Source organism: Microcaecilia unicolor, chromosome 4 (genome assembly GCF_901765095.1).
Source record: "Microcaecilia unicolor chromosome 4, aMicUni1.1, whole genome shotgun sequence".
Lineage (NCBI taxonomy): Eukaryota > Metazoa > Chordata > Amphibia > Gymnophiona > Siphonopidae > Microcaecilia > Microcaecilia unicolor.
In genome coordinates, this window is record NC_044034.1 from 279,175,477 (window position 1) to 279,200,963 (window position 25,487).

At 42.1% G+C, this 25,487-nt stretch overlaps 1 protein-coding gene across 4 annotated transcripts in view; it reads left to right on the plus strand.

Moving 5' to 3' along the window:
- MID1 (midline 1) overlaps window positions 1-25,487 on the plus strand; it is a 496,103-nt gene that overhangs the window by 459,863 nt on the left and 10,753 nt on the right. For all 4 annotated transcript variants that reach the window (XM_030201611.1, XM_030201612.1, XM_030201609.1 and 1 more), the window contains exon 8: window positions 11,223-11,384. In XM_030201611.1, coding sequence (XP_030057471.1) covers window positions 11,223-11,384 — 162 coding nt within the window. The remainder of the gene's footprint in view (window positions 1-11,222; window positions 11,385-25,487) is intronic.

A 25,487-nucleotide genomic window follows, 5' to 3' on the forward strand; every position in this document is an offset into this window, starting at 1 on the left:
ATAGACTGAGACGGTTGATTCTAGGGCAAGCTTCCCCTGAGTTTTTGAGATTTTAAATTTAATAGTTGTTTTAGTTCTTGTTAGCTCTCTTTAGTTTTAAATTCCAGTTGTTCATTATTTCCTTTCCTTTCCTGTCCTTTATATGGCATTCTTTTCCTATCTGCTTCTTTATTTATTATTTTAAATTGTACACCACATTGTTGTGTTTTATGATGAGTAGTATATTAAGCTAAACAAACCATAAGCCATACAATAAAGAGTACAAGAACCCATCAAACACAAGGCATGTGTACAACCAATGGATGTCATCATACCCACTATGATTCTCTTCTCAAAGTGTCACAGCCACAGTCTCTAGTATGCTACATCACTCAACCACAGGGTGATAGCATTTTTATCATTACCAGCAGTTTCCTTGGGCTTCTTTGTGCTCCCAGTTCAATCAAAACAGACCTTCATTGGTCTCTAGTGTAGCCAATGCAGTGACTGCCTTAGCAAGAGGGGTCACAAACTTCATCTCCCTCCAAAATCCGGTACCCATGTCTCCTTAACCAGATCAGTAGGCATCAGTATTAGTACTGGCTGAGATTTCTTTCCCTGGGGCCTATGAATGTTGCTGCTGCATTATCTGTAGCCATGGACAACCTAAGCAGCAAAAGCCAGATCGAGAAATCAAATCCCGCTTTTTCTCATGGTAATTCCAGTGTATTTTAGTTGACTACTGTAGGCTGACATGCCTCTTTTTATGAATTATAAGGTTACTTGGAAAACTGGATCTCAGGTAGTGCTCAGTGTGCTGCTGCGGCTAGGAAAGCGAATAGAATGTTGGGTGTTATTAGGAAGGGTATGGAGTCCAGGTGTGCGGATGTTATAATGCCGTTGTATCGCTCCATGGTGCGACCGCACCTGGAGTATTGTGTTCAGTACTGGTCTCCGTATCTCAAAAAAGATATAGTAGAATTGGAAAAGGTACAGCGAAGGGCGACGAAAATGATAGTGGGGATGGGACGACTTTCCTATGAAGAGAGGCTGAGAAGGCTAGGGCTTTTCAGCTTGGAGAAGAGACGGCTGAGGGGAGATATGATAGAAGTGTATAAAATAATGAGTGGAATGGATCGGGTGGATGTGAAGCAACTGTTCACGCTATCCAAAAATACTAGGACTAGAGGGCATGAGTTGAAGCTACAGTGTGGTAAATTTAAAACGAATCGGAGAAAATTTTTCTTCACCCAACGTGTAATTAGACTCTGGAATTCGTTGCCGGAGAACGTGGTACGGGCGGTTAGCTTGACGGAGTTTAAAAAGGGGTTAGATAGATTCCTAAAGGACAAGTCCATAGACCGCTATTAAATGGACTTGGAAAAATTCCGCATTTTTAGGTATAACTTGTCTGGAATGTTTTTACGTTTGGGGAGCGTGCCAGGTGCCCTTGACCTGGATTGGCCACTGTCGGTGACAGGATGCTGGGCTAGATGGACCTTTGGTCTTTCCCAGTATGGCACTACTTATGTACTTATGTACTAATTTAGTATTTCAAAAGACCAAAAATAATATAAAGATGGAATATGAATTCAGATTCGGGTTTATTTGTATATCACCAATTAAAGAAATTATCTAAGCGGTGTATCACATATAATTGGGGAAAAGGGGAGACATGTGTAATTAAACTCTGGAATTCGTTGCCAGAGAATGTGGTAAAGGCGGTTAGCTTAGCGGAGTTTAACAAAGGTCCATAGACCATTATTAAATGGACTTGGGGAAAATCCACTATTTCTGGGATAAGCAGTATAAAATGTTTTGTATCTTTTTTTGGGATCTTGCTAGGTATTTGTGACCTGGATTGGCCACTGTTGGAAACAGGATGCTGAGCTTGTTGGACCTTTGGTCTTTCCCAGTATGGCAATACATATGTACTTATAACATTTTTGATATGACGTCCAAATAGCGAGATAAACGTTTATTGCAAAATGTCCAAAACCTGAAGCCCATAATGCCTATGATGGAAAAAATAGGTAAATGCCATAATGCCCGTAATGGAAAAAATAGACAAATGTGTTCAAGTATTCAAAAATACCACAAGTAAACGTTTTGGAAAAGGACTTACAAAGCCATCAGAGATGTTCATTTATAAACATTCCTGGAGGAAGAAAATACATTACGCAAAATGTCCACCGTCAGTACTGGTCCCCACGTGTAGAAAACGTCCACAGGAATAGCAGGATGTTCCCTCCACATGCAAAATGGCCATATATACACCTCTGCACGTGGAGGAACGTCCTTCAGAGTGCAAAGAGAGACTGACTTTTCCCTTGAGGAAGCGGAACTCCTGGTGCTCCTGTGCCAGAGGTAGAGGAGTCAAATTTTTAAAAGGCATCACCACCTGCCCTCAATAAATGTGTCCCTCGGGGCATGGAGGAGCATAAGACTACTACTACTACTTATCATTTCTATAGTGCTACTAGACTTATGTAGCGCTGTACACTGGACATAAAGAGACAGTCCCTGCTCGATAGAGCTTACAATCTAAGAGTCACCCTGGGAAGGTAAGTGTGTAATACTGTCCCCCAGAATCATAGTACCACTCACATGCAAGCACCATACATAGGCAGGGTCACATGCACTGAGGTTCTTTCTTGTTCAATACATGTAATAGCTATGATAGAAGAAAGAAAAATACAAAGCAGGGTTTAACTTACAATGTACAGAAGATGTAATGACAAGTAAGTATGGGAGGCCTAAAATGAGGGGCTGCACAGATCTGCCCCCCCCCCCCCCCCAGCCTGGCCCATGCCTACATAGGAACATTGGCAGCAGCCCACTAAATTACACTGAAAAGCCCATACGCACATGTGCCTTAGCCCACTGCCCATCCCCAACTTCTAGCTACAGTTCACATGCTGCAGAGAAAGGCCACCATGCCACCCTCTGACCCCATGACCACCTCAGCTCACACAGCACCTGTGCCCATGTAATACATACCCACCTTCTCAGCCCCCCCCCCCCCCCCCCCCCAAGTCTGCCTGTTGCCATTTATCACAGCCTATGTTTGGAGGATTGCACAACATGTCTTCTTAGGATAATATTGACATTCGAGTTACCCTTTCAGTGACCTTGTTGTCTCAACAAGATAAATCTCTGGTTTTTGTTTGTTTTTGTTTTTTTGTGAACATTTTGACAAGTATTTCCTGATGTGGCTACAGTAGTGGTTCTCAGCCTGAGTGTCACGAGGACCTAGGAGCTGTGTTGTAGGGCTGGCGCAAACAGGACAGGTAATTGAGGTAATATTAACTGTGCTGTATTATCTGCTATGGTAATAATTAATGCGCTGTACTAGTATATGTGCATGGATGTGAGCATTTACTTGCCTATATGCCAGGCTAAGTTCTAATCTGCAGATACCTTTTAACCTAGATGATTCTTATTTGCAAAAGGGCAAACACAAGAATGGAATATGTGAGGGTCTCTCATCAATACGCATAACCTACAGAATACCGCAAGCCACATGGGTAACTGATGCACACTAACACACTAGTTCTATTGCTTGCAGAAGTACTGGCATGTGAAGTGGTTTGCACACACCATAGAGGTGCATTTTCCACTTTTTTCCATGTGACTCTTCCAAGAGATTTGTTGGAAAGTAAATTATTTTGTGGACATGGTCTTTTTAAAGATCATCTGAAGATATACATAACCGTTTTGTTCCATTCATTGGACAAACTGTTGCAAGACTCCTGAGGGAGACACTCTAAGCCGAAACATGGTGCCGTGTCAAGTCTTTTTATGCAACAACAATCAAAGAAGAGTGTTTATACAGTAGACGCAAAGGAATTGTTTTATATGATATACGAATTAAAGTACTCTTTTACATCTTTTAAGTTCCATTGTCTCCTGAGCCTTCTTCTATTTCCTGATTTTTTTGGTTTTGTGTTGTATTCTCCGTGGGACTACGTGGTTCTTATAAGTACTCACGCCCACATACTTAGCATGTATACACATCCATTTTATAACATGTTATAACATGTTATAAAATGTTATAACATGTTATACTTAGCTTGTATACACGTCCATTTTATAACATGCTGCACGTCTCATATTCCGCCAGAACCGATATACTCATATCACCCCTCTCCTCAGGTCACTTCACTGGCTTCCAATCAGATACCGCATTCAATTCAAGCTTCTCCTTCTTACCTACAAATGCACTCAGTCTGCTGCCCCTCACTACCTTTCTACCCTCATCTCCCCTTACGTTCCCGCCTGTAACCTCCGTTCACAGGACAAATCCCTCCTCTCTGTACCCTTCTCCACCACCGCCAACTCTAGGCTCCGCTCATTCTGCCTCGCCTCACCCTATGCTTGGAACAACCTTCCTGAGCTCTTACGCCAAGCCCCCTCCCTGCCCATCTTCAAGTCTTTGCTTAAAACCCACCTCTTCAATGCTTCGTTCAGCACCTAACTCTTACCTTTCAGTAAATCCAGACTGCCCCAATTTGACCGCCCCTATCGGACTGACCGTTCACTTGTCTCTTAGATTGTAAGCTCTTTGAGCAGGGACCGTCCCTCTTTGTTAAATTGTACAGCGCTGCGTAACCCTAGTAGCGCTTTAGAAATGTTAAGTAGTAGTAGTAGTATAAATGTATATGTATATTTTATAACAGAAGTAGATGTCTACTTTCCTGTATAGCATAGGTTCCTGCCACATTCTTTCTGGAGGCACCCAGTTATAGAACTGTGCCCTAAGTGTAAGACACTACCTCCACCAATTCCCTACCCCACGTTTGTCAGTTAATGTAGGAACTAATCCCCAAATTCTTTATATCATGCCTTAATTTCTGCACGGATTCTACAACAATGCGCTTAACTTAATTGGTTAACTAATCACCACCGTTGATTGGATGTTAAGCAATTATGAGCACAAATTGGCATTAATTAAGATTTACATGTACAACTTGCTAAGTGTATTCTGTAACGTGATGTGCATACCTGCCAACCAGAAATATAAAAGGATCAGCATGAACATACCTAAATCTCTACTACCCAAGCTGCAAAGGACTCAAATACAAATCAACTTATGCATCCAGCGTTTCCTATTTAAGCACGCAACTATGGAACGCACTGCCAAAAGTTGTAAAAACAACGTATGACCACCTAAATTTCCGGAAATCACTAAAAACAAACTGGTTCAAAAAGGCATACCCCATCGACCCAACATAAAAGCCTGAATACCTGCAACACAACGAAACCAAAGCTCGTAATGGACATAGCATATCTCTTCCTCTCTAAGATCCTCTAATGTGTCTGTCACACATGAACCTTATTCTACCACAATATCACCTTGTATTTGTTCGTACCGGAATTGGCGAACACCGATACGGTACTATGTAAGCCGCATTGAGCCTGCAAATAGGTGGGAAAATGTGAGATACAAATGTAATAAATAAATAAAATAAATTTCAAGTTGCATAGTTGAAAAGGGGGCATGGTTATGGCGTGGAATGGGTGGGTCTTGGGGTTTTTGAAAATCTATGCATATTATTATAGAATATACCCGCTGTACCCCAGATTCTGTATAGCTCACCTAAAGATCTGCGCCAAATCGGTGCTGATTCTATAACAATGCGCGCAATTTAACAAGGTAATCAGCACTGATAACAGCGCTTAAGAAGCAATAATGAGCACTAATTGGCACTGATTAGAATTTAGGCACACAACTCACTAAATGTATTCTGTAACTATGTGCACCAAACTTCTAACGCGTGTGGACGAAAAGGGGCATGGTTATGGGCGGGGAAATGGGTGTTTCAGGGGTGTTCCAAAATTTACATGCCTAGTTATACAATATGACCCAGTGCGCCTAAATCTACATGCAGGGATTTACACCAAGTTTTTGTTGGTGTAAATGGATGTGCATAGATTTAGGTGCTGAAATATCAACTAAGTGTAAATCTAGGTGCCGATTATAGAATACGCTTAGTCAGCACCGATTTTTTTAGGCACCATATATAGAATTTCCCTCTCTGCTCCTAATTTAGGCATAAGGATTTACACCAAGTAAAACATGGCCTAAATGGATGTGACCAAATTTGGTCATGTGGAGAGGCGCTCAGTGTATTCTATATACTGCGTAGAAATTTAAACTGATCCTATAAAATTTAGGTGTACTTTAGAGAACAAGACTAGGCATTTTTTTTTTTTTACTGCGTGGATTTTTCAGGTGCCATATATACAATCTAGCCCTAAGGGGGGTAATTCTATAAATGAGCACCTATTTGGTGCCTATTCTATAAAGGAAAGTAAGCATCTTCTAGCATAAAAGGTCAAATACATTCCTATGTTTTAGATGTGAACGTTTACACCAGCCATAGAGCAGGTGAAGTGCTCACACCTAGAGTGATAACAGCAGGGGTGTAGCCAGACTTTGGCGGGAGGGGGGTCCAGAGCCTGAGGTGAGGGGACACATTTTAGCCCCCCCCCCGGTGCCGCTGACCCCCCCCCCCCCACCATTGCCGACACCCACTCCCCCGCCATTGCCAACCCCGCCGCCACGACTACCACCAACTTTGGCCCCCTCCCCTGCCAATGACCCTCTCGACCCCCCTCCCGCCGCCAACCCGCCATCGCCTACCTTTGCTGGTGGGGGACCCCAACCCCCGCCAGCCGAGGTCCTCTTCTTCCCGCAAAAGGCTTCCTTTTGTTTCTGACGTCCTGCACGTACAACGTGCAGGACGTCAGAAACAGAAGGAAGCCTTTTGTGGGAAGAAGAGGACCTTGGCTGACGGGGGGGGGGGGGGGTCGAGAGGGTCGTCAGCAGGGGGGTCCAGGGCCAAATCTGGCCCGGCGTGTGCCAAAAACACGTGCCCACATTACTGCAGCCCACTTTTTGCCACTGCTTAGTAAAAGGACCCTCAGTGCATAAAGTTAGGGCAGCCATTTTATGTCCTGACTTTATGCACTTAGCCAGTTAGTGGACCGAATATCGTCGCTAGCCAGCTACGTGCTGGCTCCCCCCAAGTTCCACCCCAGACTGCCCCTAATTTAGCCAGTTAGGGAATGACAGGTTAACAGAGATATCACTGGCCGGCCAGGTCAATGTGGTTTAACTGGGCAGGCGCCTCTCTTGCCCGATTAAACACTTTTGAATATTGACTCAATTTTATGGTTTACTTGTGTAATTGTGAACCTTATCTAAGCTTCACCCAGTATGTGCTCATGTGTATCCCTACCATCAACGTGTGCCTCATTGCATTTAGGTGACATGTTATAGAATACATGTAGAGAGAATATTGGAATTTACAAACTTATGCGCATATATACCAGTTTTATGGTTATTTACACACATTGGGCCAGATTCTGTAAATGGCGCCTAAAATCTAGACACGATTAACACTACATCATTCAAGGTTCCACGTTAGGAGTCACAGACCAAGAAGGGATCTAGGTGTGTTATAATGCCTTTGTATCACTCCATGGTGCGACCGCACCTCGAATACTGTGTTCAATTCTGGTCGCCGTATCTTTAAGAAGATATGGTGGAATTAGAAAAGGTGCAGAGAAGGGCGACTAAAATGATAAAGGGGATGGGATGACTTCCCTATGAGGAAAGGCTAAAGCGGCTAGGGCTCTTCAGCTTGGAGAAAAGGCGGCTGAGGGGAGATATGATAGAGGCCTATAAAATAATGAGTGGAGTTGAATGGGTAGATGTGAAGCGTCTGTTCACGCTTTCCAAAAATATTAGGACTAGGGGGCATGCGATGAAGCTACAATGTAGTAAATTTAAAACTAATCCGAGAACATCTTTCTTCACTCAACGTGTGATTAAACTCTGGAATTCTTTGCCAGAGAATGTGGTAAAGGCGGTTAGCTTAGCGGAGTTTAAAAAAGGTTTGGACGGCTTCCTAAAGGAAAAGTCCATAGACAGTTATTAAATGGACTTGGGGAAAATCCACTATTTCTGGGATAAGCAGTATAAAATGTTTTGTATTTTTGGGGGATCTTGCCAGATATTTGTGATCTGGATTGGCCACTGTTGGAAACAGGATGCTGGGCTTGATGGACCTTTGGTCTTTCCCAGTATGGCAATACTTATGCACTTGTACCTAGCACTGTTCTATATAACTTGCCTAAAATTAGACAGGGCCATTTACACCACTGAAAACCTGGTGTAAATACCTGCACCTAAATGTAGGCATGTTCCCCCAATTCCATAACAATGCATGTAAATTTGAGTAACACCCCTGACACTCCTACACTCGTCCCATGGCTGTGCCCCTCTTTCAGCGACTTGCATTGCAATTTATGCACACTTCTTTTTAGGATATGCCTAAAAGGCCTGCATAAATTCCAATTATTGACCAATTATCATCACTGATTGGCTCGTTACTCAATTGAGTAGCATGCGTAAATTGGCCGTGCGCACTATTTAACATGTGCTACTCGCCACACCTTACTCTAGCACATTCTGGGTGCCTAAGTATTGACATCCTTATAGAATTGCCCTCCACGTATGAAGTCACCATATTAATTGTTAGTGCAGGCGTGTGCTAACAGGATGCACTAATCCCTGCTTTAACTGCTTAACACAGTTTAGTAAAAGAGGGCTTTACTTATAATGCTCAGTTTCCATAAGAAACAAACATAGATACATTGAGATTTACTGTGATATATTCAGATTTCCTGGCAGACCTCTAAAGTAATCCTTGCGGCAGTGATGCACAGAAACGAAATTGACATCCGTCATGCAGAAAAGATTCTTGATTGAATTTCTAAACGAGCAAGACACCATTGGAAATGCTGGCACATAAAGTGAGCTAGGAGATTTGAGTGTTAATCAAGCTAATTGCACATTTGAATTTGAAGAAGGGAATTCTTGAATGGAAGTAGATTGTTTTTTAGAGCACTTCATCAGCCCTTTATTGATACCAAGATTTTGGCTGTGACCAGCAAGGAGAATGGGTCCTTATTTTGAAAAGGAGACAGTTTACTGTGATTTCTGTTTTTATGATCATAGCAAATACATCTCAAAGGCAGACCTATGATCAGGTTACAGTACTTTAACCAGTGTTTGCAAATGGACAGCTGTGCATGCCATTATCAAGAGCAAGAGCATGGATAACCTGAAAATTTATACTGCTGACAAACTAACCAAGGGAGACTGCTGCGAAACAGAAGAGTTAAAATGTTATATGGAAGGATCTGTTGTTCAGGTCATTTTAGCATAACAAGAAAAGCACAATGTGCCTCAAGAATCGATGTTAGAACCAACTTTTATAAAGGACCTGACACAAGCCATGTTTCGGCGGAACGCCTGCGTCATGGAGTTTTTGATATTGCATCGGAGCAGAAGCCATATCTGTGCAATTTTGTATTATTATAATTGTTGGATTTGTTCAACTGCACTGAATAAACAGAAGAGTGCATGTCAGCTGAACAACTGATACTGACGACCCCTGACATAAGCATTCTGCCAAAACAAGGCCCGTGTCGGGTCTTTTATTAGAGTTGGTTCTCCACATCTATTCTTGAGGCCCATTGTGCTTTTCTTGTTGTGCTCTGGATCTCTCACTCTCTCTCCTATTTCCTTCATTCATGTCATTTTGACAGGTTTATAGACTAATTTATATGATACCTTTGTTTGGTGTCTCAGTTGCATGGTCTTAATATTGGCACTTGCAGTGCATCCATTCCTGACACACACATGAACAAAGAATACTATGACAACCTTATAAATTGGAAAAATAATTTTGGCCACAGCTTTATTAACCAATCAAAAATTCATAACCAACACAAATAAAAATGTTATCATCAATATTTCAATGCAACCTTCACTTTTCTTATTACCTTTTATAAAGCTAGTCGGTGCCGACCTAGCTGCACATATTTATTCCATCAAATTTATTAATACTCCATGAACCACCTTGTAAAGTGAGACCTGCGGTGACGTCAAGGCCTCACTTCTGCTTCTGGCGGTTTTGCACACAAGTAGATTACACTGTAAAGTCCATATAGCTAGTAAATTAATTGTCCTTAAACGAAGGCTGCTTGAAAAATTATCATTTAAATTACCGCAGCTGCGATTTAAACTACCCCTTTAAACATCCCTAAACATCGCAATCCCAACTACAAAATTACCCAAGATCCCAATCCCAACCCTCACGCTTCAAAAGTTTGGGAGGGATTGGGTGAGATGAAATTTCTTGCTTCAGTTCCCTCAACTAGCTTTTCCTCCTTACTGCCCATCAAATCTCCTCAGCCCGGAGCCCGCCAATTTTCCTGACGTTCTCATGCTCTTTTGCTGCACCCCCAACCTTAAAAAAATATATATATATACATACCCTTTGAAGTCACCATTCTTTCTGCTCTAATTTGGATGCCTTACTAAACCTCAACATCTCTTCCCAGTAATCCCTACTTACTTTGTTTACCCTTTTTTGCTAATTCATTTGTTAATTAATTAATTAATTAATTAATTTAATTGCATCAAAATTTCATTAACTTTAATTTTAATTCCTTACTCTTTATAAGACTCCTATTGCAAAATAATTAAATTATCTTCTTTTCGAGTATATATCTCCCCCACCACCACCCATTTTTCCTTTATCCCTTCACCATAACAAAATATACATAGGCACTACTGCAACAATGCCAATATTATCCACCTATATTTGATCTTATGGGTTTTCTATACGGTTCCATGTGGAAGACCTGAGTTAAATTCCCAGGTGCAGCTTTCACTCTCCAGGCTGTTTGAGATGCAATAGAGGCAGTGTTCATAGTCCCTTAGGAGGTAGATACTGGATGCTGGATTTGCCAGCATGGCACTTCTTATGCTCGTATTGTACTACGGGGCACATACTGGCTAGATCTACATTGTACACATTCCAATATTTTAGTGCCTTACATTTGGCTACTTTAGGGTATCTTTTACTAAAGCTTAGCTCGAGTTATCTTAAGCAGGGCCCATATTATTCCTATGGGCCTTGCTGTTATTCCTATGGGCCTTGCTGCAGATAACTCAAGCTAAGCGTTAGTAAAAGACCCCCCTTAGCGAATTACCTCCATCATGTAAAGAAGATCAGTATACTGTGGGGGGAAGGGCAGTTCTATACCATTTCAGTTATAGCTATTTGAATAAAACTGAAAAGAAAATACGATGAATTTGTAAGCATTTCCTTAATCCTTATAATGTGCTTGTTTTGACCTAATGTCTTTCCTCGGGATTGCAGGCTTATGCAACTCTGCCGACAGCTGGATGATTGTTCCAAATATCAAACAGAACCACTACACAGTGCACGGGCTGCAGAGCGGTACCAAATATATCTTCGTCGTCAAATCGATTAACCAGGCTGGCAGTAGGAGCAGCGAACCTGGCAAATTGAAAACCAATAGTAAGTGAAGCGAATGACCAGCGCTGCCTTCTGACTTTTTTTCTGAGCTTCTTTTGAAAATGCATTGATGAAGACAAAAACGATCTATACTGTAGAAACACCAGGCATATTCTAACTACTTTTTGCAATTTCAATAAACCCGGTTGGAAATTGTTCCTTCTGGGCCATCTGGTGACTTAAGGACCATTGCTGGGTATTGCCATAGGGAAACCCTGCATTTGATTCTTATTGAGGCTTCTGCTTCCTGGGCAGCTGAGACAGGATACCAGGGCTATGGAGTCAGAATCAGAAGCAATTGTGGGTGGAGTCAGTGTCGGTAAAAATGTACAGATTTTTTTTTGTTACATTTGTACCCCGTGCTTTCCCACTCATGGCAGGCTCAATGCGGCTTACATATTATATACAGGTACTTATTTGTACCTGGGGCAATGGAGGGTTAAGTGACTTGCCCATCCAACTCCAGCTTCAAAATACAAATTTACAACATTATAATATATAGCAAATTTATCATTTTATACTTATATATGTGTAGTCACCTTATGTTCTAACTCCTTTTACTCTCTTACCTATCTATATGTTAACCATCTCTCTGCCTCATATACAACTTTATTTAAATTAGTCACCTTACTTTCTAACTCTTCTTACGCTCTTACCTATCTATATGATCAATCTTTCCTTATACCCTACACTGTCAATTAAACTGTTCTATTACGTATTGTATTGACATTGTAAGTAGTATACTATGCCATACTTTTTATTGTTGTTTAAATATTTTTGCTGCTGTAATTGCCTATTGCTGATGTTTGATCTAGTCTTACTGTACACCGCCTTGAGTGAATTCCTTCAAAAAGGCAATATCTTTGTCCTAGATCTAAAGTTATATTAACCTGTACTTTAGATCCAGAACCAGTATTATATATATATATGTAGTCCTGGTAAATATGTTATATTTACCAGTACTTGAGTTCCAGAACAAAAAATTTAAGGCCTAATTTCGGTAGGAGTTGGAGTCTAAACTGGAATCGGAGTCGGACAGTAGAAAAATAGGGGAGTTGGAGTCAAAGGTTTGGTTGGCTGTGTTCACAGTCTCCAAGGGAAAGGAATTTCATGCACCACCCAAGTAGCCAGACTTAGGATCCAGGCTTAACAATTTCAGGAGAGAAACAGAATCTGTGGCCCCTGTCTGAGATCTGTTGCTTAAGCTGGGCAGAGCTGAAGCAATATGAAAATAAAGTAGTTTTGAATGAAGGCTAATGATTCTGTAGCCCCACAGAGACCAGTTCTGATTGAGCCAGAAGCCCAGAGGGATCAGGAGGAAACTGTTGAGCCACAACTTAATCTTCTCCTCTTGTGCATTTTTTTGGTTAATTTTGCTTTGCTATTTTGTGTATGTGCATGTTCAAAATTAGAACTTGCACAGTTATCAAGCAAAGTGTGTAACTTAGCTGGTTGCTCAATCATTTACTTTGCTTATGTTTGACAGCAGAACCCTCTCTGTGATTGCTATTTATTTTAGGGGGGTTGGAAAAACAAACCCAGAGAGAGTAACTGCTTTTCAAGAGGTTCAAGGACACAGTTATTTATAGACCCAGCCAGCATTCAAGAGGTAGGGTCACGATAAACGTGGAATGATGGTTAAGCTAATGAGGTTAACTTCCCTGCTTTGGTGGAAAGTGCAAGTCCTTTTAAGACATTTAAGATTTAGTTCCTGTTCCGTCACCTACTACAGTGCTGGACTCCCTTAATGGACTCCAGCTGCAGAAAAAGGTATAAACTCAACTCGGAATATGAAAATTAAATTCCTGTCTTAGAGAAGGAGTGAAATCACTTTGTCATGCTACCCGTGCAAGCTGAGTATAAGAGGGAGGTCAGATGGTAGGAAAGAAAACAGAAGACCAGCCCTTGTTCAGGTTGAGGTTAGATGGTGTAGGAGTGCATTTCAGCTTTGAATTTGAAACTACAATGGGATGGATATTCAGCTGGTGGTGTTTTGTTTTGTTTTAGCTAAAGAGAATCCACGTATGTGGAGAACTCAGTAGATCCCACGGAGCATAAATTGAAAATAAAAAGAGGTGGGAATATATACCAGGCTATCCAAAAAAAAAAACTGGAACCAAACAGAATCAAATAAATATTAAGACAAACAATGTTCATTAATTTTTAAGCTAAAACAATTTCACATTAAAAATGACTCAATTTCACATTAAAAATGACTCGACACAACGTTGTGTTTCGACCTGGTGGCCTACATCAGGAGTCTTGTATCTGAGATAAAAATTAAAATAAGATCATACATTGATGATATGAAGTAATCTCAAAACTCAAGTGAAAAATCTGCAGACATGGACTTAAAGATGGTCTTGAAAAAGACTGTTTGGAAAATGAAACATCTGTCACTGCAGTCTGCAAAAAAAGCGATTGAAATGCTAGACTCCTGATCTTTCCTGATTTTCTTCTTATCTCTCCCAGCATACCTTTAGTGTATACTCTAGTGGATCCTCCTTTACTTCTATCCCATTGTCAGTTGATGTACCTCAGGGATCTGTCCTGGGACCTCTTCTTTTCTCCATCTATTCTTCTTCCCTTGGTACTCTGATCTCATCCCATGGTTTTCAGTATCATCTTTACACTGATGACTCCCAGGTCTACCTCTCCACACCAGAAATCTCAGCCAAAATCCAGACCAAAGTATCAGCCTGCCTGTCTGACATTGCTGCCTGGATGTCTCAGCACCATCTGAAACTAAACATGACCAAGACTGAACTTCTCATCTTTCCCCCTAAACCAACCTCTCCTCCTCCCCCATTCTCTATTTCTGTGGATAACACTCTCATCTTTCCTGTCTCATCAGCTCGTAACATTGGGGTCATCTTCGACTCCTCCCTCTCCTTCTCTGCACATATTCAGCAGACTGCTAAAACCTGTCATTTCTTTCTCTATAATATCAGCAAAATTCGCCCTTTCTTTTCTGAGCACACTACCAGAACCCTCATCCACACTCTTATCACCTCTCGCTTAGACTATTGCAACTTGCTTCTCATAGGTCTTCCACTTAGCCATCTCTCTCCTCTTCAATCTGTTCAAAATTCTGCTGCACGACTAATATTCCGCCAGTGTCGTTATACTCATATTAGCCCTCTCCTCAAGTCACTTCACTGGCTTCCTATCCGTTTCCGCATACAGTTCAAACTTTTCTTAATGACCTATAAGTGCATTCACTCTGCAGCTCTTCAGTACCTCTCCACTCTCATCTCTCCCTACATTCCTCCCCGGGAACTCCGTTCACTGGGTAAATCTCTCTTATCTGCACCCTTCTCCTCCACTGCTAACTCCAGACTCCGTTCCTTTTATCTTGCTGCACCATATGCCTGGAATAGACTTCCTGAGCTGGTACATCAAGCTCCATCTCTGGCCATCTTCAAATCTAAGCTAAAAGCCCACCTTTTTGTTCCTGCTTTTAACTCCTAACCCTTATTCACTTGTTCAGAACCCTTAGTTTATCATCCTCACTTTAATATTCCCTTTTCTCGTGTTTGTCCTGTTTGTCTGTCCTAATTAGATTGTAAGCTCTGTCGAGCAGGGACTGTCTCTTCATGTTCAAGTGTACAGCGCTGCGTACATCTAGTAGCGCTTTAGAAATGATAAGTAGTAGTAGTAGTAGTTAAGGGATATGAAAGCTTAAGAATTGTCATACTGCGTCAGACGAAAGATGCATCTATCCCAATATTCTGTTTCGGACATTGCAAATCCAGGTCACAAGTACCTGGCAAGATCCCAAAAAGTAGCAAGATCTAGAAGCTTACTTTGATTTAACGACAGACACGGAAACATGGTTCACAAAAGACATAAACATAAGAACATAAACATAAACGTTGACATACGGGGACAGACCGAAGGTCTATCAAACCCAGCTTTCTGTTTCCAACTGTGGACAATCCAGGTCACAAGTATCTGGCAAGATCCCAAAACAGTACAATACATTTTATGTTGCTTATCCTAGAAATAAGCAGTGGATTTTCCCCAAGCCCAACTTAATAATAGCTTATTGACTTTTGGGAAGTTATCCAAACCTTTTTTAAATCCTGCTAAGGTAACTGCTTTTACTACGTTCTCTGGCAGCGAATTCCAGAGTTTAATTACACGTTCAGTGAAGAAATATTTTCTCAGATTTGTTTTGAATATACTACTTTGAATCTTCATTGCATTCCCCATAGTCCTTGTATTTTTGGAAAGAGTAAAGACGCGATTCACGTCTACCTGTTCCATCCATTGTTTTATAGACCTCTATCATACCTCCCCTCAGCTATCTTTTCTCCAAACTGAAGAGCTCTAGCCACTGTGGCCTTTTCTCAAAAGGAAGTCGTCCCATCCCCTTTATCATTTTCGTTGCCCTTCTCTGCACCTTTTCGAATTCCACTATATCTTTTTTGAGATGCGATGACCAAAATTGCACACAGTATTTGAGGTGCGGTCACACCATGGAGTGATACAAATGCATTATAATGTCCTCATTTTTGTTTTCCATTCCTTTCCTAATAATACCTAACGTTCTATTTGCTTTCCTAGCCACCGCCGCACACCGTATTATCAATGATGACACCTAGATCCATTTCCTGGTCTGTGACTCCTAATGTGGAACCTTGCATCACGTAGCTACAGTTCGGGATCCTCTTTTCCACATGCATCACTATGTTCTTTCTCACATTAAACATCATATGCCATTTGGATGCCCAGTCTCCCAATCTTGTAAGGTCCTCTTGAGATTTAACAACTTTGAATAACTTTGTGTCGTCAGCAAATTTAATAACCTAACTAGTTACTCCCATCATTTATAAATATGTTAAAAAGCAGTGGTCCCAGCACAGACCCCTGAGGAACCCCACTATCTACCCTTCACCATTGAAATACTGACCACTTCATCCTACTCTCTGTTTTCTATCTTTTAACCAGTTTTTAATCCACAATAGAACACTTCCTCCTATACCATGATTGTCCAATTTCCTCAGGAGTCTTTCATGAGGTACTTTTTGAAATGCCTTTTGAAAATCTAGATACACAGTATCAATTGGCTCACCTTTATCCACATGTTTGTTCACCCCATCAAAGAAATGTAGTACATTGGTGAGGCAAGATTTCCCTTCACTAAATCCATGTTGGCTTTGTCTCATTAATCCATGCTTTTAAATATGCTCTGTAATTTTGTTCTTTATAATAGTCTCTAACATTTTGCCCGGCACCAACGTAAGGCTCACCAGTCTATAATCTGCCAGATCACCTCTGGAACCTTTTCTAAAAATCGGTGCCATGCTTGATTTTAAAGATAAATTACATATTACTAACAATAGTTCTGCAAGTTTATTTTTTAATTCTATCAGTAATCTAGGATGAATACCATCCAGTCCAAGCAATGTGCTACTCTTCAGTTTGTCAAATCGCCCCATTATATCTTCCAGGTTTATGAGATTTGATTCAGTTTCTCTGACTCTTCAGCTTTGAATACATTACTGGCTCTGGTATCTCTCCCAAATCTTCCTCAGTGAAGGCCGAAGCTAAGAATTCATTTAATCTCTCTGCTACGGCTTTGTCTTCCCTGAGTGCCCCTTTTACCCCTCAGTCATCTAGTGGTACAACTGATTCTTTTGCCAGCTTCTTGCATCTAATATACCTAAAAAAGTTTTTACTATGTGTTTTTGCCTCCAATGCAATCTTTTTTTTTCAGAGTATCTCTTTGCCTTCCTTATCCATTGCTTTGCATTTGATTTGCCATTCCTTATGCTGTTTCTTATTATTTTCAGAAAACAGCAAGGCAACCGATCTGCAAAATCCAACATGGAAAACAAACAAGCAGATCAGTATAATATCCAAAAAAACTTTATTGAAGATACCGTGTATAAGACAAATGCCCGACACAGACCGTGTTTCGCCCAACGATAGGGCTGCGTCAGGAGCTAGTCTGTATCTTTCTCAAATAAGAGCGGTATCAAATAATATAACAGGACAAGGATACAAGGAATTTGCTTCATAAAAACCAGCATGAGCAGCTCAAAATAGCATATCCTGCGTGAAGCCAGATAATGGATAAATAGTCCTTGTTAGCAGAATATTTATCCATTATCTGGCTTCACGCAGGATATGCTATTTTGAGCTGCTCATGCTGGTTTTTTATGAAGCAAATTCCTTGTATCCTTGTCCTGTTATATTATTTGATACCGCTCTTATTTGAGAAAGATGCAGACTAGCCCCTGACGCAGCCCTATCGTTGGGCGAAACACGGCCTGTGTCAGGCATTTGTCTTATACACGGTATCTTCAATAAAGTTTTTTTGGATATTATACTGATGTGCTTGTTTGTTTTCCTCTTATTATTTTCAGTCAGATCCTTCTTCCATTTTCTGAAAGATTTTCTTTTAGCTCTAATAGCTTCCTTCACCTCACTTTTTAACCATGCCGGCTGTCATTTGCCCTTCCTTCCTTTCTCCTTTTTTAATACATGGAATATAACTGACCTTGAACAGTATACGCACATGATGTAAATGTTTGACCTTTGCAGCTGCTCCTCTAAGTTTTTTTTTCACTGTTCTTCTCATTTTATCATAGTCTCCTTTTTGAAAGTTAAATGCTAACGTATGGATTTCCTGTGTGTACTTACTGTAGAAATATGCTGTCACTTGCTCTCAGTGAAATACAGGCCAATGGCTCAGGCTGAGAACTAGGCCTGTAAAAATCAAAGATAATCTCTGACACAAAATACATTTCACTGCAGCAAATGCTGAAGTGAGTTCTCAGAGAGCTGACAGGGGAATGGGGGGGGGGGGGGGTGTTTGCTCTGTCAACAATGCAGGGACTGGCACCTGCGAAAAGTCATGAGTGAAGATGTTTTGGTTAGTGGAAGATAGCAGTAGGTCAGGTGCAAGTAGGATGAGAACATCCAAAAGGGGGGCTACAGGAAGGCTTGGGAACATGTGAAGTCATCCTTATCAACTGATAAGGGCCAAAGAGTTCTGATGAGAAAGCAAGGGTCCATTGAGATGAATAGAGTCAGAAGGGTATAAAAAGGGCAGTCTGAAGGGTATCGGGGCAGAAGGCTGAAGAGAGAGATCAGACTGCACCTGCTGTGTGAAACGTTGTCCAATCATGTTCCAGAGATGACCGCCTGATTTGCCTGTACTACTTTGGGTGAGATGGTTTAATAAAGACTACATTATTATATCCACTTAATCTTGAGTGTCTTACTGATCATGTAGCTTGTTAGTTCTCAGACTGTGTAAAGCAGTCATGAGCAAATACAAGGTCAGAGTAATTAAGTATTTTATGGGGATATGCAGTCCTTTTCAGGGTAGTAGAAATCCCAGTGCTTCCGCTGCCCAAATCGTTCTGACAGACCCAATTATTTTCATTGTGTGTACTTACTCCAGAGCTGTAACAAACTGTATTTCCACCATTCACAATGTATTGTAAGCCACACTGAACCTGCAAATAGGTGGGGAAAATGTGGGATACAAATGCAATAAATAATAATAATAATATCAAATCTGATCATATTATGATCACTATTATGAATCGGCTCCAGTACCATTACCTCCTGCACTAGGTCACATGCTCCATTAAGGACTAGGTCTAGAAATTTTCCTCCTCTTATTGGCTCCTATACCAGCTGCTCCATAAAGCAGTCTTTGATATTTTCAAGGAATTTTACCTCCCTAGCATGCCCTGACCATGTCTGAGATATAGTTATTCCAGGCTCTAAACTCTTCAAGAAGGACAGACTAGGAAGAAAAGGAGGAGGAGTGACGTATGTTAAAGGCAATATTAAAGCAATAGAATTGCAGGACTTTTGGATTAAAGAGGAGGCACTCTGGGTTAATCTTAAAGAGGAAATGGGACTTCTGTTTACACTGATGTGATATACATGCCTCCTTCACAGGCAGAAGAAGTAGACAGAGATTTAATAGAAAACAATCACAATATAGCTGTGAAAAGGGACGTACTACTAATAGGTGATTTCAATATGCCTGATGTTGATCAGATATCCCAGTTGTGGTGTTTAAGTATGAAAATCCTAGATTCTTTTACAAGGAGACCTGATCCAACAATTGGTAATGGAACCCATGTGGGATGGGATCTCACTGGTCTTAGTGCTTACAAATAGGGAAAGTGTTTTTGGTGTTATATTGGTGGATCATCTGGCATCCAGTGATCACTGGATAATATGGTTCAATATTTAGAAATGTGTGAGAGGGTTTATTAAAAAAAAAAAAAACTATCAAGATGGGAGAATATCTCAAAGAGGATGGGAACATCTGGGGGAAGTGAAAAGGCAACAGACAAAACTGAAAGGAGCTAATTTAAGTGCAACAAACCTTTTTGTTAAGAAAGTAAATAAAAGTAAGAGGAAAGAGAGTCTGCTCTGGTTCTCAAAAGAAGTAGCTGAAAAGGTGAGGAACAAGAGGTTAGCCTTCATAAAATGCAAGAGATTTGCAGAAAGAGGATGAGAGGTAATAATATCTGGAAAAGGTAGCTGGAGCTGATAAAGTAGTCAGGAAAGCAAAGATGCAAATGCAGGATAAAATAGCTAATACAGTAAAATGTGGAGACAAAACATTTTTTTAGACATGTTAGTGATATGAGAAAGTGTGAGAGAGGTATTATGAGACTCAAGGGTGAAGGGTAGGAATAAGTAAAAGCTGATAAGGATAAAGTGAAATTGTTTAAGAAATATTTCTGTTCTATGTTCACAGATGAAGGGCCGGGAGTAGGGCCTCCATAAACAAACACACATAGGAGCAAAAGTGAGGTAGACCTTGAATGCTTTGTGAGGTAGACCTTGTGGTTGTGAGGAGCTACCTAAACTAAAGGTAGACAAAACAGTGGGGCTGGATGGGATACATCCGAAGGAACTTTGGGAAGTTCTGATAGTTTTGTGGTCTATTTCAATGCTTTAGAGTCAAAAGTGCTAGATGTGGTGTACTTAGATTTTAGTCTACATAGGTGAGTTATAAGTAAATGAGTGCTCTTGCTATGAGCCCTAGAGTGACTAAGTGGGTTAGAAACTGGTTGAGTGGAAGATGAGAAATGGAGTGGTAAATGGAGTTCACTCTGAGGAAAGGGACAATACCAGTGGTGTGCTGCAAAGATCTGTTCTAGGTCCAGTTCTTTTTACCATTCTTGTAAGTGATATTGAGGGGCATAATCGAACGTCGCCAGCGATCTATTTTGGCGGCGGCGCAACAGCTGGCCAGAACCGTATTATCGAAAAAGATGGCCGGACATCTTTTTTTTCGATAATACAGTTTAGCCCGGCCAAATGCCTTGGATTTTGCCGGGTCTGAGATTGCCGGTTTTGTTTTTCAGCGATAATGGAAAACAAATGCCGGCCATCTCAAACCCGGCGAAATCCAAGGCATTTGGTCATGGGAGGAGCCAGCATTTGTAGTGCACTGGTCCCCCTGACATGCAAGGACACTAACCGGGCACCCTAGGGGACACTTCTAACATTTTTTAAAAAATATACAAATACCTCCCAGGTGCATAGCTCCCTTACCTTGGGTGCTGAGCCCCCCAAATCCCCCCCAAACCCGCTCCCCACAACTCTACACCATTACCATAGCCCTCATGGGTGAAGGGGGGCACCTACATGTGGGTACAGTGGGTTTGGGGGGGGGGGTTGGAGGGCTCAACACTTAGCACCACAAGTGTAACAGGTAAGGGGGGATGGACCTGGGTCTGCCTGCCTGAAGTGCACTGCACCCATTAAAAATTGCTCCAGGGACTTGCATACTGCTGTCAGGGAGCTGGGTATGACATTTGAGGCTGGCATACAGGCTGGTAAAAAAGGTTTTGATTTTTATTTTTTTAGTGTGGGAGGGGGTTGGTGACCACTGGGGGAGTAAGGGAAGGTCATCCCCCATTCCCTCTGGTGGTCATCTGGTCAGTTGGGGCACCTTTTTGAGGCTTGGTTGTGAAAATAAAAGGACCAAGTAAACCCAGCGAAATACTGCTTAACGCCGCTTTTTTGTTTTCCATTATCTGCGAAAGCCGGCCATCTGGTAGCCACGCCCATGCCCGCCCATGTCCCGCCTTCGCTAAGCTGCCGACATGCCCCCTTGAACTTTCGCCGGCGAGGCGACGGGAAAGCGGCGATCCTGTCAAAAAAGCCGCTTTCAATTATACCGATTTCGCCGCTTTTGAAAGATCGCCGGCCATCTCCCGATTTATGTCGGGAAATGGCCGGCGATCACTTTCGAAAATAAGCCTGAAAGCTACTATCCAAAACAAATTAATTACACTTCAAGGGGAGAGAGTAGTTAAGGTTTTGCACTAAAACCTATACAGGGCTCATTTGCATATATTGCTGGCATGCAAAAGAACATACACAAAATGCCCATATTGGGCCGGATTCAGTAAATGGTTCTGAAAAGTAGGCGCCAGGAAAAAATTGGAACACCCCTGATCCGCCCATGCTCCTTCCATATTCACGCCTCGTTTTGGGTTGCGTGCGAAAGTATTTGGGCGTAGATCCACGCACAAATCCAAATTAAAGCCAATCATCGTCAGTAATTAATTGATAGCCAATTATTGATTGTTAATGGCCCATTAACTAATTTATTTGCACGCGGATCTCAAGATTGTGTTTGGGTGCCATTTATAGAATCGGTGGGATTGTGCAATGTTCACCACCGCCACATACACAGCAATAGTAACATCTTGTTCTCTGAATTCTTTTCCATTGAGTTTTAATATAGTCCTTTCTATTTCAGAATGCAGCTGCCCATTCTCTTTCTATACTGCAACATACAAGGCAAGACCTTAAAGGTCATTTCAATTAACTCTTCAAGGGGGAGACCAGGCCAGGCTACGTGTAGTCCTAGTTGGTCAGGCAGACCCAGCTTTGTGGTGCAAGGATTTTATCCTCATGCATGTGATTTTAAGCATATGATTTTTCTTCTTGGTGCTTAGCAACTGTTTGATCCATAATTCATGATGCTTGCATGATTTGACAGACTATTAGGCAGTTTCCTGGGAAGCCGAGGAAGCGAGAGAAGAAGTCTGTATACTGTCTGCAAATTACTGATAGATATTTTCCAATTAGCAGATTTCAAGCTGCTACAGGATTTCCTAAGACCTGTTGACCTTTCCGCTGCATGCATGTCTGTAAGCTGGCACTGAGTTAATACTTCATCAAACATGGTTCATAGATGTCCATTCCATATTATAGGCACCAGCCCCCTCACTCTATAACTTGGTACCTACTATTAGGTTTCAAGTGCTAAATGCAGTAAATAGTGCCCAAAGTTAGGTGCTGTTATGATCTGCACTAAGCTAGTATTCTGTAAAATGCACTCTGCACACTGCACCCTTTACAGAATTCTAGTTTGCCCCTAACTTTGGGTGCAAGCACTTACACCTACCAAAAGCCAGTGTCGTAGCCACGGGTGGGCCCGTTTCACTTCAGGCCCACCCTATGGCAATGCACATCATTGGTGCAGCTGGTGGGGATCCCTGGGCCCTGCCAACTGAAGAGTCCTTTCTGCCTAGAGTTCCCCAAGTGAGCAGTCTCAACCCTGCAGCAGCAGCGTGCTTCAGGCCGATAATGCCGGCACTGCCCCCCACCTGATGCGCATGCTCTGTTCAATTGGCACCACTGGTGTCAGCGGCTGGATAAGCACAGGTGACTGGCGTAGGGAGTAAACCATAGCTGGTTAAGTGCTGAATATTGCACTTAACTGATTATTGAGCTCATTTTCAAAAGAGAAAAATGTTCAAAAAGTGGCATAAATCTGCATTTGGATGTTTTTCTCACAAAAACGTCCAAATTGGTATTTTCAAAACCAATTTTTAGATGTTTTTCTATAAAGTCAATTAGAAGTGGGTTAAGATAACAAGGGGGCATGTCAGGAACATATTAAGGGCAGGATTTGTGCGTTCCTAACACTTGGACATTTTTCAGTCATAATGGAAAAAAAACAGTCCAGAACTAAAACTAAGACGTTTTGAGCTAGACCTGTTTTTATAACAAATAAGGCACAAAAAGGTGCCATAAATGACCAGATGACCACTGGAGGGAATCAGGGGTGACCTCCCCATACTCCCCCAGTGGTCACTAACACCCTCCCACCCCCCAAAAATGTAATTTAAAACATTACTTGCCAGCCTCAGATGTTATACTCAGGTCCATTAGAGCAGCATTCAGGTCTCTGGAGTAGTCTAATGATGGGTGCAGTGCATTGCAGACAGGTGGACCCAGGCCCATACCTTCCCCCTACCTGTTACACTTGTGGAGGGAACTGTGAGCCCTCCAGAACTCACCAGAAACCCACTGTACCCACATACAGGGCTATGGTGGTGGTGTACAGTTGGGGGGTAGTGGGTTTTGGGTGGGTATTGGGCAGGGCTGCCGAGAGGGGTGGCAGGGGGGGCAAAATTCCCTGGGCTCGACCTCCAAGGGGGGTCCGGCACAGGGTCTATCTCTCCTGCTCCTGAAGAAAACTCTGGAGCTGGGCCCCCCCTTGGAGGTTGGGAAGGAGCAGACACAGCAGGGCTTCAGGCCAGGGCCTCTGGTTTGGTCCCCAACAGGCCCTGCCAGCAGAAGAAGTCTTCCTCCAGCACTGCTCTTTACTCTGCCACATTGCCTGCCAAGCGGCTGCTTTTCTCCTCAATGGGTGGCATTAAGTGCTCCCCTTCCCCCCCCCCCCCTCTGGTTTGGTCCCCAACAGGCCCTGCCAGCAGAAGAAGTCTTCCTCCAGCACTGCTCTTTACTCTGCCACATTGCCTGCCAAGCGGCTGCTTTTCTCCTCAATGGGTGGCATTAAGTGCTCCCCTTCCCCCCCCCCCCCCCCCCCCCCGCTTGACCATATTGTAAGTGAAATCTTATCACTTGACCATTTCTTTTTTCGGCTTTTTTACCCGCTGTGGTAAAAAGGGCCTCAGCGCGCAGTAAAAACGGCCGCAGCCGCAACCTCAGGACCCCTTTTACTGCAGCTTGGTAAAAGGGTCCCATTGCTTGGCACAATTAGGCACACTCATTTACACTTACCATAGACCCTGGAATAAGTGTACATTTAGGTGTCTCTGCAGGTTTACCTTAGTATTCTATAATAGAATCTGGGCATCCAGATGCTGTTATAGATTAGGCTCAACCAGCGCCCATTAGGGTTCCTACATCTAAATGTCTGGTTATATATTTATAACCCTAAGAGCCAGATTCTATATGTGGTCTGCATGGTAAACATTTCCACCTAAGCGTATTCTATCAGCGGCACCTAGATTTAAGCGCAGTATATAGAAAATGCTAAGTTGATACCCCAGAGCCTAAAACTATGCACATCCATTTACACCAATGAAAATGTGGCGTAAATCCCGACGCATAGATCTAGACGCAGAGGGTCATATTCTATAACAACGCACTTAAATTTTGTAACACCCATGAAATGCCCATAACCATGCCCCTTTTTTGCCTGCATGCATTAAAATTTAGGCACAGTGCGTTACAGAATATGCTTAGGGAGTTGTGCACGTAAATTCTAATTATTGCCAATTAGTGCTCATTATTGCATGTTAAGTGCTGTTAACAACACTGCTTGGCTTTTTAAGCCAATTAAGTTATGCATGTTGTTATAGAATGCGCTTGGATGTCGGCATGGAATGCCTGGCAGGAGTATTTTGAATATGTTAAGTGACAGAACATAACATGCCTGCTCAGGAAGGTCTCTCCAGGCATCCTGTGCACAGAATCAAATGTTGGCAATAGAAGAGAAAGATACAGCGGGGGAAGGGGGGAGGGGAAGCATCTACTAGGACCTTTTAGTTTTGGATCAATGAAAGGATTCCCACATGTGGGACTAGTTAACAAAGCTTTTCTGGGTCATGTGCATCATCATATGTTCGTGCAAATGGTGTAGGCATCTTCTTTGGCAGAGAGAAAGGGTCTTTCTAATCCGTTGCACAATAGCTGAAGCCTGTCTGGCTCAGAGCAAGCATCATATCTCACTACATCCTGTTATTGTCCACAAGAGCCATTCCAAAGCATAAAGTACCTGCCAACAGCAACAGAAAAGTTTCTTTCCCATATTATTTCTACTGGCTTTTAATTCATTTCCTGCATTTG